Source organism: Podarcis filfolensis (genome assembly GCF_964270895.1).
Source record: "Podarcis filfolensis genome assembly, chromosome: 13".
Classification (NCBI taxonomy): Eukaryota; Metazoa; Chordata; class Lepidosauria; order Squamata; family Lacertidae; genus Podarcis; species Podarcis filfolensis.
The window spans coordinates 23,863,387-23,881,236 of record NC_139615.1 but is presented as its reverse complement, the minus strand read 5'-3'; the positions used below and the strand labels follow the sequence as shown (position 1 = coordinate 23,881,236).

Genomic DNA, 17,850 nt, shown 5'->3' with positions numbered 1-17,850 from the left:
TCAAAGGTAATACTTTAGGTGCAGGTTTCTGGAGTCACCATTTCATTATAGCTCTTTTCTTACTCTTGTCTCTGTGTTTATTTCTGGTTTTAAAAGCAGAATCACTGAAGATTAATTTGTTCAATATAGAAGATAAGAAGGCATTCTTGGAGTAATAAGCTATAGACTCTAGCAAATGGAACAAAATACTTTCGGAAGAAAGAAAAATGGGGCTGGATCCTTTTTTCAATATTCTGCCTTCATGATTTCTAATGCTCAACTTATCATGGATTACTGATGATTTAAAAAGATAATGATGAGTTAATGATATATGTTGGTGATGGTTTAATAGACTTTTTTTTGCACTGAACTTCATTATTCGTCTGAACAGATGCTCACCAAGGAGAAATAACTGTGCTTCTCTAAGATGACAGTTTTCAACTTGTTTTGTAATTAGAAATGGAAAGTTCCCAGCTAATTGGACTGTTGTGGTATAAAATGTGGAAATTTATTTATTTATTCTATTTCATAACGTTTAGATACTGCTTGATTGTAGGGAAAAAAAACCTGAAAGTTGTTTCCAAAAGGATAGCACACTAAAATTATCACTAACATATGTACATCATGATTTAAAACATACAGAAGGTTAAAACCACCATATAATAGACTAAAACAAATTGGAATTCATACAAATTTGCTACAATAAACTGCCGTAAGATTATATCAATATGGCACATGACCATTGCAAAAATAAGAAAAGCAATCCTTATCCCTTTACTGGGGAATAAGACCCATTTACTTCAATATGATTTACTTCTCCATAGACAAGGTTGGGATTTGAACTGTGGAAAATGTTTACATTTTTTAGTGATGCTGGACAGATGAAGTGATACTTGATAAAGTCCAATTGTCTATCTACAACCCAAATTTATGATTTGATTGTTGTGGGGGACCTGTAATGGGTATGTCAAGAGTTGTTTGAGGAAGTAATTTGATGACATGACTTTTAGTGGTCCTTAGTGAGCCTCAGTAGGATGCTCACATGGAGAAGAACAGCACAGCAGTAACAGAATTTGTCCTCCTGGGCTTCTCGCAGAATCCCAGAATACAGTCCCTTCTCTTCCTCCTTTTCCTCACTGTCTACAGCACAACTTGGTTGGGAAATCTCACCATTATAGTCACTGTGATCACCACCCCCAGCCTGCATACGCCCATGTACTTTTTGCTAGCCAACTTGGCTGTCATAGACATCAGTGAATCGACAGTCACATCACTGAAAATATTATGGGACCTCTTCTCCCATACTCATACCATCTCCTACAATTGGTGTATTGCACAGATCTTCTTCTTCCATTTAACTGGGGGTGCTGTGGTCTTCTTACTTGTGGCGATGGCAGTCGACCGGTACATAGCCATCTACAAGCCACTGCGATATTTAGTTATAATGAACAGAGAAGTTTGCATAGGTTTGGTAGCTGGGTCATGGTTGGGTGGCTTTTCTCACTCCATTGTCCAGATTGGAATTCTCATTCAGCTGCCTTTCTGCCAATCCAACATCCTGGATAATTTCTTCTGTGACATTCCACAGCTCATCAAACTGGCATGCGCTGATACGTACATCCCAGAGTTGCTGATGGTTTGCAACAGTGGACTGCTCCTCACGTTGATCTTCTTCATCTTGCTTGTGTCATACACTGTCATCTTGGTGAAGATTAGAGCACATGTCACAGAAGGGAAGAACAAAGCTCTTTCCACCTGTGCGGCACAAATCATGGTCATGAGCTTAAACTTTGTTCCAGGAATGTTTGTTTATGACCGGCCTTTCAAGGTATTTCCAGGAGACAAGGTTGCCTCAGTCCTCTACAGCCTTTTAACACCAATGCTGAACTCAGTGATCTTTACTTTGCGTAACACAGAGATGAAAAACAATGTTGGGAAAATAATGAGAAAACTTTTGCCTTTCAAAAGGACTTAACCATCACTTTGTGTTTATCACAGACAGCCATAGAGGATGCAAGCTCTGGAACATTTTAAATAAAATATTTTCCAATCAGTATAATTTGTAGGCTTCGGAGCTGTGATTCATCTGAATATAAAAGACCAATTTTGCTTCTTTGGATTATTATAAAGTAATAATGCAGCTTACATAATATAATAGTTACTGTTAGTGCTGGTTTTTTTTTAGAAAAAAAGGTGGTAGAACTCACCATGAACCCCTCCCTTGTTTTCTTATAATGGCAATGATGCCCACCTGAGAGTCACCAGAACTAAGAGATGCTGGAACTGGCCCACACCCAAGGATGGGAATAGCATTGTCAAGCATATAGAAGGACAGGTCTTGCTGAAGTAGAGGCAGCATGGCTTCTGCAAGCATAAGACTTGTCTTAACAAACCTTTAAGCTTATTTGAGAATGTCAAGAAGCGTACAGACAGAGGCAATCCAGAAAACATTGTGTACTTATTTAAAATACAATAATACTTAAAGTTTCAAAACGTACTTCACCAAATGTTCCTGAGTAAACTTAGCAGGATAGAAAAAGAAGAGAGATCTTCTTTGTGAAATATGTGTTTAACATGCATAAAAGTTGTGTGGAGGTTTGCATTTGCAGATGCCTCGCAGAGAACTGTACCAAGTGCAAAAGGTGCTTGTGCAGTTAGAGCTGCAAAAAAGAAGATGGAGTCTTTGGAATCAGCTACATTAGTAAAAAGAAAGAAAAAAAGGGTTTTAAATGTGTTATAGCACTGTGACACCAGATGGCACTGTGGAGTTCCACCTTTGGGCAATGTGATTTCCCATTAGGAGGTTTACAGTGCATTTCCCTGCAACATTTTTTTGATGTGTCTTGATTCAGCCTTTGTTTCAATGTTTTGTTAATTGATGACTTTGTTTCAATGTTATGTTAATTAGTGACTCATCCTTGCGTGTCAGGGCCTTTCCTACAAGCTACCAGCATGTAGAAGAAACAACTTTCTTATTGAGTTATATCAGGGAATTCTGCTCACATATCTCACATACTGTTGTAGATCTGGAAACAAAGATTAGGGATAAATAGTCTGTTCTCCCAAATGAAGGGAGGTAGCAACTGGAATCCCCCAATGTTTGGTATTAAACATGTGCTTTTGAACTTGTACATAAATGATCTAGTGTTAGCAGTGAGCGGTGGCTGTTGATACCAAATTGTTCAGAGTGATTAAAACAAAATAAATTGTAAAGAGTTTCAAAGGATCTCTACAATGGACATTAAAATGGGTAATGGGCAGTAGAATGGCAGATTCCTGGGTGGCTTTAAAACAAGCTTAGAAAATTTTCTGTGCTATGACTATGCTCTGTCTCTGCAGCTGTTAGAAACTATTGTTGTGGTGAGCACTGCTTCACTCAGTTCCTGGAAAAAACAACAGAAAACCTTAACAAAAATACATGTACGGGAAATTCCAGACATCTCTTAAAATTCAAAATTCCCCCCAGGATGTCATTTTAGGTCTCCGATTTCCTGGCATGTCTGGAATTTTCCGGGCGTATGGCAAGCCTAATGCATCAGAGATTTCTTAACCCATACAAGCACATCTCTGCACACACCCAACATCCAGGTAAACAATGAGCATTATAATAGTTCAGGGATACGTGAGCTAGGCCAATGCACTTCTGGAGTGTCCATGTGGCCTGAGGGTGTGGATGCTGTTGTGGCCTGGGTAGTCTTGAGCAGGGGTGGCCCATCCCGTTTCACCTCCTGGGAATAGGCTGCTGCTTCCCACCCCTCACCTTGCCCCCACTTCTGCTGCATGCCACTCAGCAAGAGGAGTGGCAGTCTGCAAGACGTTGACGCTTATCTTCTCCTACCAAGGGGCAGGGAAGATGAGCAGCAATGCCCTCCCATTTTGCTGAACTTGGCAGGAGGGGAGGTGTTCTGGTGGTGGTGGAAGTGATAAGGTGGGTGTTGCATCTTGTGCTTCGGCCACCTGTGGTGGGTGCTTCACTCCGCCTCACGGATTTGGTGTTGAGAACCAGACAGAGAGGCTTACATAGCTGCATTTGGCTCAGAGATTCCCCACTATTAGCTTTCCTTCCTTCCTTCCTTCCTTAGTTTTTACCCCACCTTTTCTTCCAATGAGCTCAAGGTAGTATACAGTGGTACCTCAGGTTACATACGCTTCAGGTTACATACGCTTCAGGTTACAGACTCTGCTAACCCAGAAATATTACCTCAGGTTAAGAACTTTGCTTCAGGATGAGAACAGAAATCGCATGGCTGTGGCACGGCGGCAGCGGGAGTCCCCATTAGCTAAAGTGGTGCTTCAGGTTAAGAACAGTTCCAGGTTAAGAACAGACCTCCAGAACGAATTAAGTTCTTAACCCGAGGTTCCACTGTACATGATTCTTTCCCTTCCCCAAAAAACCTTCCCCAAACCCTGTGAGGTAGGTTAGGCAGAGAGACACCCAGTAAGCTTCATGGCTAAGTGGGAATTGGAACCTTGGTCTCCCATGCCTTCATACAACACTGTAAATCACTACCCCAAACAGGCTCCTGGCAATAAATGAACATACTATTTATCAGCTCCTGTCTGGAGACTTCAATACATAGGCAATGTTCAGCAGACAACATGCTTTTCATTTGGTTTTCATAATAATTATTTTTATTACATTGAATCAATATTTTGCCAGCATTTTCAGTTATAATGGTAATATGTAGCAACATGAAAACGATACTAATAAAGAAATAATAATAATAATCCTTGTGTTTGCAATTCCTCTTTGCCTCTTGTGGTTGAAATAATTGATATATAATACCTTCAAGGACCACAGTGATTCAGTTAAACTGCTAATTGAATATCAGTTACACCTTTAGGGTAGAATGAAATTATTTGCTGTGGGGAAAATGAAGAGAAGAGCAGTGATGAGAATAAATGCCATTTTTGAATCTTATTAATACAGTATAATATTATTAATTGAATCTTATTAATAGCTATGTTGGGCAACATTTTAAACATTGGGAAATAACTGCATGATGGGGTACTGCATACAAAATTAAGCTGTAAACCCCTTATACAAAAAATATTCATTATTTATTCCATGTTATAAAATTCTGCATATAAATGCTTTGGAATTGACTCAGGAAAGTTTTGCCATAATTTGACCCTTAGGGATATATACCTATTGTATGATGAACAACCTTTCCCATATATTCTGTAGGAAACAGAAATGTACTGATTAAATCTCTACCAGCAAGGAAAGAACCTAAGAGTATGACATAGGTAAGTGGATTCCTAATTTATCTAATACTTAAATTGAAACTTTTGAAAATTTAAGGAGTATGAAGTATTATTTTTCTCTCAGACCCATGCCCAATCTGCTTCAAATGTTAAAACTATTCCATGGCCCACAGAACCGAAGAACACAAAATTGACAAATTACTTATTGCTGTGAAATTGGAAATATGTGTTTTGTTTTCCATCTCTGCAGCTATCTAAACGAGGCAAGACAGAGAACATGGAGGTCGATGGGACCATCCACATTGTTGTCGTTGGTGTTGATGTCTTTGATAAGCTGAATTAATTTTTATTTTTACAAACACATCAATGAGTATAAGAGAAAGAAAGGGATAAGGATGGGAGATACGGGTTTCCATGAGACACTGTGGGAACGGGTTACAGAGGAAAGACCTGAGAGAGGTACACATGATTCTCTTTTCTTTCCTACTTCCCTTGTTATCTGTACTCATGTGCCATCCACTTTCTTTTTTCCTTTGTGTTGGCCTAAAATTTATTCTGCTGGGGAAGGAGAGGGAATTTCCTTCTAAAACAATACAATACAATACAATTATATAAAACTATGTATACTTTGGGCTGTATCTAAAGTTGCATACAAGGAGCTGCACTTGCAGAACTGGACTTCCCATTCCTCTCTTATCACCTTGTGGTCTCAAAATCTGCTCTGATAGAGCCTTCAGTGCTCTGCAGCAGATGCTGGGGGGAGCACTACAGAGGAAAAGAGGGGTGCAAGTTGAAGTCTGTAATGTTAGCAGAACAGCAGCATTATAAAAAATGTTTCAACAATACAATTTCAAATGGAAGATGCTATAACTTTGGATAAATTAAATGATAATCAGAACTGAGTCAAATTTGAGCACTTTTGTGTGCTTTTGATTTCAAAATGGAATATTTAGGAAATTGAAAACATTTTTTCATTTGGAAATTAATGGGATATAAACATTTTAAAATATATTTAAAGTGTTTAAGATAAGAACAAAGACCAGGTTCAAGACACTGCATAATGGGGATCAATTTTATATTGAATTATGCCAACCGCACAACTGCCATGATCTATAGTAACAAACTATAGAAAAGGTTCAAATTAACAGCCATCTTTACACCGCTCTTTTCACTTTGTCTCTGGGTTTAAACAAGCATAGCTGATGTTTCTCATGCATATTTATATGCATTATCCCACAGGAATCACCACCCAGCATCTTTTGTGCTTAAATAACTTATGGTGTCCCTACCATTGTATCATGTAGAGATTTCAACATAGAAGAAGAATTGTTCATCTTGCTGCTCTCCATTTATTCAAGTTGTACAGCATAATGAGGAACCAGACAAGGACTGTGAATGAATTTATTCTCCTAGGATTCATTGGGACTAAGAGGGTTGAACCTCTACTCTTCATTTTATTCTTCATCACCTACACTGTTGCTATGGTAGGCAACTTTATCGTTATTACCTTGGTGTTTTGTGAGAACAGCCTTCACAGCCCAATGTACATGTTCATTGCTAACCTGTCCTTTTTAGAGATTATATTCACCACCACAGTTATCCCTAAAATGCTATTCAATTTTATGAGTCAAAGAAAATCTATCGCCTTCCATAGTTGCATCCTGCAGGCTTACATATATTTCTCAACAGGTTCCACAGAGTTCTTCCTTTTGGCTATCATGTCATTCGACCGCTATCTGGCCATTTGCAACCCTCTGAGATATGCAGCCATCATGAACACACATGTATGTTTTCAACTTATAGCTGCCTCCTGGATGTGGGGCTTCTTTGCAGTCCTACCACCTACAATCTTGGTAGGCCAGCTGCCATTTTGTGGACCCAATTCCATCAACCATTTCTTTTGTGATGTTGACCCAGTTCTCAAGCTGGCCTGCTTTGATGTAAAGAAGATTGAGATTATTAATTTTGTCAATTCAGCCTTGCTCCTCCTAGGCTCATTACTGGTGACAAGTGTATCCTATATATTCATTATTGCAACAGTGCTGAGGATCCCCTCAGCAAAAGGACGACAGAAAGCATTCTCTACGTGTGCCTCTCACCTAATTGTGGTGACACTGTTCTATGGGAGTTCTATTTTCATTTATGTTCAGCCACAAAAAAATCACTCATTGGACCTCAACAAGGTAGCTAGCATACTGAACACAGTGATAACTCCATTAATGAATCCCTTCATTTATAGCCTAAGAAACGAAAAAGTCAAGGAGGCCCTGGACCATTTAGTCAGAAGAAAGATTTTTCCCCTTAATTAACCTCAGAGTCCTGAAAAAGGAAGAAGGGTCCCAACACTGTGTAGTATTAAATGACAATGTAAGTAAATGAAGATTATGTAGGGGTTTACATGCATGCATTGGAATGGGAAAGAAATATGGTTCAGCTGAAAGTTCTGGAAATATTCTGCAGGTCATTCTTTTTGGAGATACTGAACCTTAATTACAGCTTTCAAACTAACTATTGAAATTCTGTGGTGTTTAAAACTTAAAATCCTCTTTCATGGATAACTCTCACAGTATATTCTTTGAACAGCCACTGTCTTTCAACTCCAGATCAGTAAGTTGCTACAAAAACTATCCACTCATGACTCTTTGAGCTTGTTTGGAAACAGTAGCCTACAAATATGGTAGTTATTAACAATTTCTATAATTGGGAATCTAAAAAAGCCCCTGAAAAGTATAATATGTTATTATTGGAAGGAGAAAATTAACCATTGCTAGAAGCCGTTTTCCTAGGCTAATGAAAATAATGTAACTGTGTTTCTGAGTGGCATCAAGTTTAATGTTTCAAATTGTACTTTAATTATGATTTATAGATCTCCAACAGTATTTTTTTCTACAAACACGTTTAGCTGTCTAGAGGCAGCTGTGAATTCCTTGAAAGTATTCCTGATAATTTTTAATTTTAGAGTTGAAGAATTAAGGAACAATTTGTGATAACACAGTTTTCTGTTGTGGATAGATTGTCATTTTTCTAACATAAGTGGGATCTGAGGCAATACATTTTGGTGTGGAATGTTCCTGTTCAGGCCTCCAGCCAATCACCCACCCATGCCCTATTCCAGGGTACTCCATTAAAACCCTACTAGTTTTCTGGTTCCCAACCCCACCACCAACTTGGGCCAATGGAATTTCTTCCCAATGCAAATAGCGCCATAGACTCATATTTGATCAAGACTACAGCATGAAGCAAATGGTTAAAGGTCAACATCCAAACATAAGGGTCTGATTTAGTTGTGGTTAGTTTGTTTGTTTTAAGAAAAATATTTTTATTAATTTTCAAACTATTCCAATTTTAATTTAATACAATTTCTTAAAATCAGCTTTCCCACTTCCGATGCAATTGTATGTCCAAGATATGTTATTAGAACTGTTTCGCTGCTTCCTTTCTTATTTAGTCTCCACTTGACATCCTTCACTTGTTGTCAAGCCATTCTTCCAGCTGTCCACATTTTCACCTTACAAACAGCAACCTTGGTTAAATCTTACGTATATATTTATAATCCATTACACATGTGTAATCTTTCATCTTCATTTTTGTTCTAGACCTGGTGTGTTGAAAGAGTTCAGTTCTTTCTCTTGTTGTTTCCAGTGTTGGTCTGAGTGGTACAAGGTCACATTTAATTGCATTTCACTGTTATCAAACTAACTTGTGAACCACAGCCATAAATAAATTGCAGAGTGAACTATCCAGACTTCGCCATTAAATTCCCATCTGCAATTCTCTCTCAGCACACAACCCACAGCAAAAAAATGATAATGATGATAATGGCAATGAATTCATGCTGTTGCTAATTGCAAGTACCATGTTATATTTAGTTTGGCACACAATCAGAGATGGAAAACAGATTCTTCAGTCTTCAGCAGTGTGCAAACCTATGTGTGACTCACAAAATGAAATAGTTTTATCCTGCCTGACAAACACCTACAATAAAACAATAAAGAGGGTGGTGTCTCTACTGCAATAGACACAAGTAAATATCACCAAGGCAACTATCTATAAACAAACAATAAAACCCATAAAACGGCAAAAGTAGTTTCTTTCCAAAATAGATTTTATCTTAAATAATTGTGAATGCAGTAAATAAAGAGTCCACTTGTGATATATCAGTAGTTCTGTGCTTGTTTTTTGCTCTTTCCAAAATTGGTTTTATTTCAAAAAGTAATAACCAGGACACCCCAAAAGCTGTTGAGCCTTTTTCTTCTTCTCAAAAACTCCAAAAAATGATGGACGGCAGCCCTACTGTATTGTCTATCTCACTAAGTATCTCTGCTCTGCTCCCCTCCCCTCCCCTGCCTTATACTTAGCCTTCTTCCTTTGCCTGATTAGTTCACAGTCACCCTTCAAGAGGGCTTTCTGCTCCACAGGAGGGAGAGCAGGTATGTATTCTTCACTTCCAAAGCAGCTGAAGCTGATATGGAAAGGGGGAATTCCGCTTCCTCCAATGGAGGTTTCCAGTATTCTCTCACACAAATCCCACACACATTCTTCCCCCTTCTGCATCATAGTCTGTCAATTCAATCCCAGGATTTATGACAGCTGGATTGTGATTGGCTTTGCATATGTGATTATGCTATCCACATGTCACCCTGTTCTGTGTGGATTCCCCATCAAGGGGTTCCCAGACAAACAGAATTGTGGGTGAGCCCTGAAATTACAACACAAAACTCCTGAGATTTTCTGATTTCAGAGTTGCAAATGATTTTTTTATGGAAGCAAATAACATGGAAATGAGTGCTAAACTTATTCTGCTAAACAGTGCTCAACAGATTCTGCTAGTTTTTCAGAAGTGACTTTTACATCATGTGAAAGATCACATAAAACATGGAAATTATCAGGTAATAAAACATCAGGAAAATGCAGTGAAATACTGTCAGAAGTTTAAGTTTGGCATCCCAGGTGCTTAACGCCTCACTGTCACCATCCCACAATCAAGCGTACACAGCATAAACACAAGGCTTAACAAGACCCTGGTGTCCCACCAAAGATTATTTGTGCACTTTTATTTGCTTAAGTCTTAATGGGTCAAAAATTGTATAGAAAAAGGGTGGGTTTTTGACCATTTGAGCTGTTGCGTGCCGAGGTCCCCAGGTCCACCCCAATAACTCACACATCACACAGAATTTTTTGTTTAAGATTTTTGGCATAATTTTGGCCACAACTTTATTAAAATACAAATTTGTGAGTAGTCGCTTAGGCATTGGTTGCGACTATCTGCCCCCACCATGGGGGACAGACTGACATTCCTGCGAAAGTCAGAATAGGGGAATACACTTGGGGGTAGCAACGGAGCAGGGAACCTGCCCTCACCCCAAATGCAACCAGGAGATCATTGCTATGGCCCGAGCCCCCTTTACAGAGTGGACAAGCAATAGTTAGCCCCCAGTTCCTTTAACAGAATCCCTTGCAGCAGCAGCATTAGAGGGGCAGGCACAGCCAATCCATGCCCCTCAACCAACCAAACCATAAACCAATGCCTAACCGCGAACCTTACAAGTTGTGACGATTTGCTACGCAGTAGGCAAAAACCGAATGGCCCCAACCAATCAGCCAAATGGACAAAATTCCTACCAGGCCCCCACTCCAAAGCAGACGACCCCATGACAGGCATACAAGGTCAAAGCGAACAACCCTATTCTGGGAGGGAGGGATGGGCAATCCGATGCACGGGTGAAAAGAGGAAGCCCTAGCCCCGTGCAAGGAGTTTTAGTATTTCTGGCTGTCAATCAATAAATGGCAAGATTAACTTCTTCCCAACAGCAAGGGAAGTCCCAATCGCATCAGTGGCCAACAATCAATTAGCCCTTCCCCCAACTTTGGAGTGTCCTGGCAGCCCCCACCGCAACACGTGCTCTCCATGAAGGAGAACACGCTTTGGCAGCAAAACAAGGAGATATTTGAAGGGGGCCAAAGAGAGGGAAACTTTGAAAATAACTTGATGGTGGGGGCAAGAAATTGCACTTGTCATGGTAAATATCTCAAGTGGTTGAGGGTCATTTTCAAACTCCAACCTTTATAAAAAATGTCTTCCAAACACGTGCAGCCACGCAGGGCTGTTCACAAAGAGGCTGAGAGCCTGGCAACACTTCATAGAATCCAGAGAATGTCACCATGGGGATTTTGTAGAAAGTGCTGCTAAACAATAAGCACAAAGACCCCTCCACACCACTGCAAGTGCAAATAAGGTTTTCTAAAGCTCAGAGAGCAATGCCTTAGTCATGCTGGCCACAGGACCCGGAAACTGTACTCCGGCTCCCTTGGCCAATAAAGCGAGATGAGCACCGCAATCCCAGAGTCGGTCACGACTGGACCTAATGGTCAGGAGTAAAGGTCAAAGAGCTGTACCTTTACTATAACCCCATTAGATCATGCAATCCTTTGAGGCTTACAGCTGAGTAACCTTTTGAAGAAGGCCCTCATGACCCTGTGGCACCCTGCCTCTTTCATGGCAACAGATTTACGCACCACTTGGTTGTAAAAAGCAGTTTATGAAGAAAATAAAACAAAAAAATTAACAGTAAAAGGGGTTAAAAACAACTATTGAAAACATTTAAAAAAATAAAATCAGCAATAAACTAAAAACAGAATAAAATCTCAACACTAACACTACTATAGTGACAGGGGGCAGATCAGTACTTTAGATGAGTACCCATGCATTAATTCTTATACAGAACACAGTGAGTCTTTCTTGTTTTATTGCTCTCAACCCTGAAGCTGCACCTTCAGGCATTGCACATTTCATTTTTGTTTTTAGAATTACTCATTCAATTATTTTCAACTTTTGGAAAGGGCCTACATTATGTTTTAATGTATTATATACTCTGATGTTAGCCGCCCTTAGCCTGGTCCTGGCTGGGGAGCGTGGGAAATAAATAATAATAATAATAATAATAATAATAATAATAATTACATAAGTCCAACTCATCATGTCCTTAACTGTAAATATAATTTACGGCCTGCCTATATACTGGCAGCCCATTTGTTTCCATGCCAAATTTGAGGTGTTTAGATATTAAAAGCCTTATGTGGCCCAGGACCCCAAGGACTGACTTTCCCTATGTAAAACTACTCAGACTGTGACATCATCATGAGAAACGCTTCTCTTTGTGCCACTGTTGAGGGAGGTCCAGAAGGTGGTGACAAGAGATCAGGCCCTTTTGGTCGTCGTATCTCATTATTATTATTTTTTAAAAAATGCTTTCCCCAGAAAACCCCACTTCTCATAATTTCAGTGCCAGGTAAATGCAGTTCTCTTTTCCAGGGCATTTAGGCAAAAACTTAAAATATAATAATATAATATAATATAATATAATATAATATAATATAATATAATATAATATAATATAATATAATAATATAATAATATAATATAATATAATATAATATAATATAATATAATATAATATAAATCTATTTTTTATTTTTTTGTAATTTCTTCACTAAATAAGTTTAAAGCAATATGCAAGGATGCTTAAATAATAATCAATATGCATAAAAATAACATTTACAGTTTTGAATTTTTCTGATAAAACCTCAGCACTTTCCTCACTAGTCTCCTTATAGCATTTTTCATCTCTGTATTTCTTAATGTGTAAATGATTGGATTCAGCACTGGGCTGATAACTGTGTAGAGAATGGAGACCACCTTATCTGCTGTAAATTTCTTGAAGGGCTGGTCATAAATATAGATACATGGGATGAAGTGTAAACTCACTACTGTGATCTGGGCTGCACATGTTGAAAGAGCTTTGTGCTTCCCTTCTGAGACGTGATTTCTTATCTTGAACAAGATGATGATGTATGAAATCAGCAAAGCAATGAAGGTTCCTGTCACACCAAGTCCATTGTTGGAGACCAGAAGTAGTTCAACAGTATAGATGTCTGTGCAGGCCAATTTGACCACCTGTGGAACATCACAGTAGAAATTATCCAGTATGTTGGGACCACAGAATGGTAACTGCAGGATCAGTGCTACCTGGACCATGGAGTGAATGGAGCCACCTAGCCATGCACACAAAATGATCCGAAAGCAGGTTTTCTTGTTCATGATGATCATGTATTGCAATGGCTTGTGAATAGCTAGATATCGATCAACTGCCATCATTGCAAGAGAGAAAACGACTGTACCCCCAATGAAGTGAAAAAAGAAAATCTGTGTCAAACATCCATGGAAAGAGATGGTTTTGTTCTTGGAAATGAGCATTTGTAGCAATTTAGGTGCAGTTACTGTAGATTCACTAACATCCAGAAAAGCCAAGTTGGCCAGGAAAATATATAAGGGCATGTGGAGATGGTGGTCTGATATTACAGTGATTATAATGGTGACATTCCCTAACCAAGTAGCTATATAAACTATCAGGAACAGAAAAAATAAAAACTGTTCAAATTCTGAATTTTGTGACATTCCTACAAATACAAATTCTGTAACTCTGCTTGTGAAGTTATCCACCGCCATTCTGTAGACTTGTGACAAATATCTGGAGGGAGGAAATAATATTTTTTTCATTTCATTTTCTTCACATTTTCATTTGGTTATCACTTTATTTCTTCGCAATGTTCAAAGTGTATGGGTGATTCTATTTTTGGTCACTTTACCTTGTGAAAAATTTCAGGAACTTAAATTTGGTCCTAAAAAATCTTATCTGTGTCCTGCTTTTGGACTTCCTGTAGGCATCTGCTTGTCTGCTGTGACTGGAAAGCAGAATACTGGGCTTGACTGGCCATGAGCCTGATTCAGCAGTGCCTTCTTATGCCCTCCTGTGATCTTCTGTTTATCCATCCAGTTTAATATTGTCTACTCTGAATTCCAGAAACTCTGCAGAAAGAATTTACCACCATCATGCTAAAAAAAATAAAATAAAAATCTACCTGGGATATTTTAACTAGAGATTACAAAGAATAAATCTGTTGTTTTGTTTGGCATGTATTACATGTGCTCCACCACAAGCACCATTGATCTGCCACTCTTCCCTAAGCATTCTCCATGTGACAGAGCACCATCATGTTATGAGTTTCCCCAGCAATGCTCCACATCAGTGGTGGCTGATGTGCTTGACTGCATGTGTGGTAGTGAAACTCACAACATTGTATCACAGTTTGTAGAGGTTTCAACACAGGCATGAGAATTCACCATTGGTAAATGGCTGTGCCATGTGTTAGGTGATGATCCAATCAACCGGAACTAAGATGAATTCTGCACAGACCATAGTGGTCGTTCCCCCAGTTAATGGGAAAGACATTGCAAAATGTCTTTAAAATAATTGTGACATTTAATTGAAACAAGTGCACAACTTTTTAAAGGGAGTGTGTTTTACTGACTCAGCTTGCCTCCATGTTTTATATTCAGACCTTGCATCAGTGGCACCCTGTGTGACATCAAAATCCAGCACGCGCACCCGCCTCTTGCCTTCCATTGGGCATAATAGTGGTGGTATCTGATGTGACACCCCAGATGCTCCGTACCTGATGTGGCTGAACCAGTCATGCTTCCTTAGAACTGCCTCTGCTTGCACCCTAAAAATTAAACTCCTGACCTGAAAATTAATTCTCGTACATAAGAAGGCTAACATTACCTGCTGTCCAGCAACATGCATGTCAGTAATAAGAACACTGAGGGAGTACAGTTGTGCTCAATAGTTTCCAACCATATGCAGATTACATCTATCAAATGGTAATTTCTATACCTTTGCTTCCATTTTAATCACACTCTGCTTTCCATGCTGTTCTTCTAAATCTGCACATCTATGTATCTCTCTTCACTTCCCCACCTCCTTGCTCTTCATTATTAGGAATAGCCTGAGATATAACAAAAATCACTATTATAATATTGTTTTTACTATTCTGCTGGGAGCCACCAGAGTAACTGGCAAAACCAAGCCAGATGGATGGGGAATAAATTAACAACCATCACCACCGTGTTGGGGAATAAATTAACAACCACCACCACCTTCTACAACAGGCACAGATGAGACAGATGGATTCCATTTAAGGGGCTGCAAAGCAGCTCTCCCACTTTGCTTTTCTGTGTTGACACTGGAATCAGTGGGATTGTGTCCATTAAGATGTGACTATTTAGAACAACAACAAAGGTTTCAACGAAGAAGCAATTAGAAGTGGTCTAATGCCTTTTAGCGAAGGATATGTACCTTCATTGGAAGGCAATTATGCAGCAGACAAGCCTAGTTTCCCCCAAAACAAAACAAAAAAATATTCAACATATATTAAAATTTACTGTTTATCCTATGTTATGTCCCCCATGTATTATTTAGCAGTACAATGCATCTGTACATAGATGTTCCAGTTGGTATGTTGACCTGCCCTCATTGTTTGTCCAATCATTTTTAATGAATTATTGAATCTAAAAGCCATTGCCCAATCTCACAGGACTTTCTGTGGCATTCACACTAAATGTGTTTAAGTAGACACAATTCAGATAGATAGATAGATTGATAGATAGAGAATCTAGTCTGAAGGAAGCAAATTAAAGTCCCATAATGTCAATGGTAGAACCTGAAATCTGCCATTAAAATAAAATGCTTCACTTTAGTTGTCATACCATTGTGTGAGAAGCAAGCCTGAAACTCTTGAATTGATACATGTTTAAAATAAAATAAAATAAATAAAATAAAAAATGCACCATAAATACCTGATGTGTCCAAGATCTGAGATTCTATTTCACCAAGACCTTCGAATAGCTTATGTACTTACAGCTTTGATGTGATCACTGGTATTGTAATAAGCAGGAGAGAAAATTAGCCTACTACTGTGAGAAAACGCAGTCAACTCTGGCTTCCCCATGTGGTCTCTGAAGCTGTTGCCTAAATTTAATTTAGCAAGACACCATAACATCTCTTGGGTCTTCAACCACTACTGCTTTAGCTCTTCCTAGAAAGGTTTCAGAGGTATCATTATGAAAGGAAAGCTGCATCAGTGGACCAGTTGCATGATTGCTTCTCCAAATTTGATTCTCATTTCATTCTTTTCCTGCTGAAAGTGTATCAGGGTATGCATTGTGTTTATGCTAGTTGGTCACATACAGTGTTAGGTAGCTTGCAACAAGGGTGTGTGGTGATCTTTGAGGAGTTTGATGCTGCTTCTCTGTTTAGAAATCTGCCAGCTCTTGCAAAAGTGATTTGAAGAAAAAAGAAGAAGAATGTAAATGTTTCGGCTGCCTAGAGGCCATCAGAAATCCACCTGCTTTATTACGCACTAGCTGCAGCTTCTAGACTATCAATGGTCTTCACTATCAGAGACTATATGCCTCTGGCTGGGAATCATAGACCAGGGAGTGCTCTGTGCTCAGTTTCTGCTTGTGAGCTTCCCATGGGCATCTGCTTGGCCACTAGGAGAACAGAATGCTAGATTAGATAGGACTTTGGCCTTATCCAGCGCATGCTTCATATACTCTTAAGTTTAAAGGCAGTTTCATGTGTAATGCAGCTGCTGTAATCTAGCCTAGGGTTTATCAGAGCACAGAACATTGAAGTCAGTCTATGTTCATCCAGAAAGCACTCCAAAAAACACATGCCATTTGTGCATCGAAGGACAGTAATTGATCCAAATATACCTGTAAGGAGCACAACTGCAACTTCAGGGGGAGGGTGACCCCATACAGAAAAGGATGTACCCTACCAAAACAAACTGAGGTTCAAATTCTTGGCCTTCATTAACTCAATTGTTGCTGTTTTTGCCTATGGGACATTTGCCCTTTAAAAAAAGGGATGCGGGTGGCGCTGTGGGTTAAACCACAGAGCCTAGGGCTTGCCGATCAGAAGGTTGGCGGTTCAAATCCCCATGACGGGGTGAGCTTCCGTTGTCCGGTCCCTGCTCCTGCCCACCTAGCAGTTCGAAAGCACATCAAAGTGCAAGTAGATACAGTGGTACCTCGGGTTACATACCCTTCAGGTTACAGACGCTTCAGGTTACAGACTTCGCTAACCCAGAAATAGTGCTTCAGGTTAAGAATTTTGCTTCAGGATGCGAACAGAAATCGTGCTCTGGATGCATACCTGCTGAATGATGAGCAATTTTCCCCCATATATTCTGAAGGAAACAGAGTTGTACTGGTTCAGTCTCTATCATTAAGAAAAGAAGAGTGGGGCATGACACAGGCTGGTGGCTGCTTAATTATTATAATACTTAAACTGCAACTTTTAAAAAATTAAAAGGGTATTAAGTATTATCCTCCTCCAACTGCTTCAAATATTAAAATGATTCCATGGCCCACAAAACTAACAGTATGAAGTTATAAAAGAAACTTGAAAACAGCAATATGACCCTGAATGAAAAAATTACTTATTGCTGTCAAACTGGAAATACGACTGTGAGGGGTGTGTCTCCAGTATGAATCTCTATAGCTTTCTGAATGAGGCAAGACAGATAAAAATAATGTATCTCAATGAGACCATCCATGGTAACGTGATTTAATTCTTACTTTAACAAATAAACCAAGGAAGATAAGAGGGAGCAAAGGATAAGGATGGGAAATTTAGGGTTCCATGAGACACTATGGGTGCAAATTATATTTGCAAAGAGAGAGGGTGGCAGAACGGTTCTCTTTTCTCTTCTACTTCTCTTGCACTTTCTACTAATGTGCCATCCACTTTCTGGTGC

At 39.2% G+C, this 17,850-nt stretch overlaps 3 protein-coding genes across 3 annotated transcripts; 2 read left to right on the top strand and 1 right to left on the bottom strand.

The window, feature by feature from the left end:
• Positions 1 to 1,021: 1,021 nt before the first annotated feature.
• On the top strand, positions 1,022 to 1,954 carry LOC310748585 (olfactory receptor 4D1-like; the record flags this gene model as incomplete). Its single annotated transcript, XM_083584437.1, has 1 exon — positions 1,022 to 1,954. One exon carries the CDS (start codon positions 1,022 to 1,024, stop codon positions 1,952 to 1,954), a length of 933 nt encoding a protein of 310 aa, XP_083440563.1.
• A 4,603-nt stretch (positions 1,955 to 6,557) lies between these two features.
• On the top strand, positions 6,558 to 7,496 carry LOC310748584 (olfactory receptor 6M1-like; the record flags this gene model as incomplete). Its single annotated transcript, XM_083584436.1, has 1 exon — positions 6,558 to 7,496. The coding sequence occupies one exon, from the start codon at positions 6,558 to 6,560 to the stop codon at positions 7,494 to 7,496; it is 939 nt and encodes a 312-aa protein (XP_083440562.1).
• Positions 7,497 to 12,742: 5,246 nt separating this feature from the next.
• On the bottom strand, positions 12,743 to 13,693 carry LOC310748583 (olfactory receptor 4D9-like; the record flags this gene model as incomplete). Its single annotated transcript, XM_083584435.1, has 1 exon — positions 12,743 to 13,693. One exon carries the CDS (start codon positions 13,691 to 13,693, stop codon positions 12,743 to 12,745), a length of 951 nt encoding a protein of 316 aa, XP_083440561.1.
• Between the last annotated feature and the right edge of the window lie 4,157 nt (positions 13,694 to 17,850).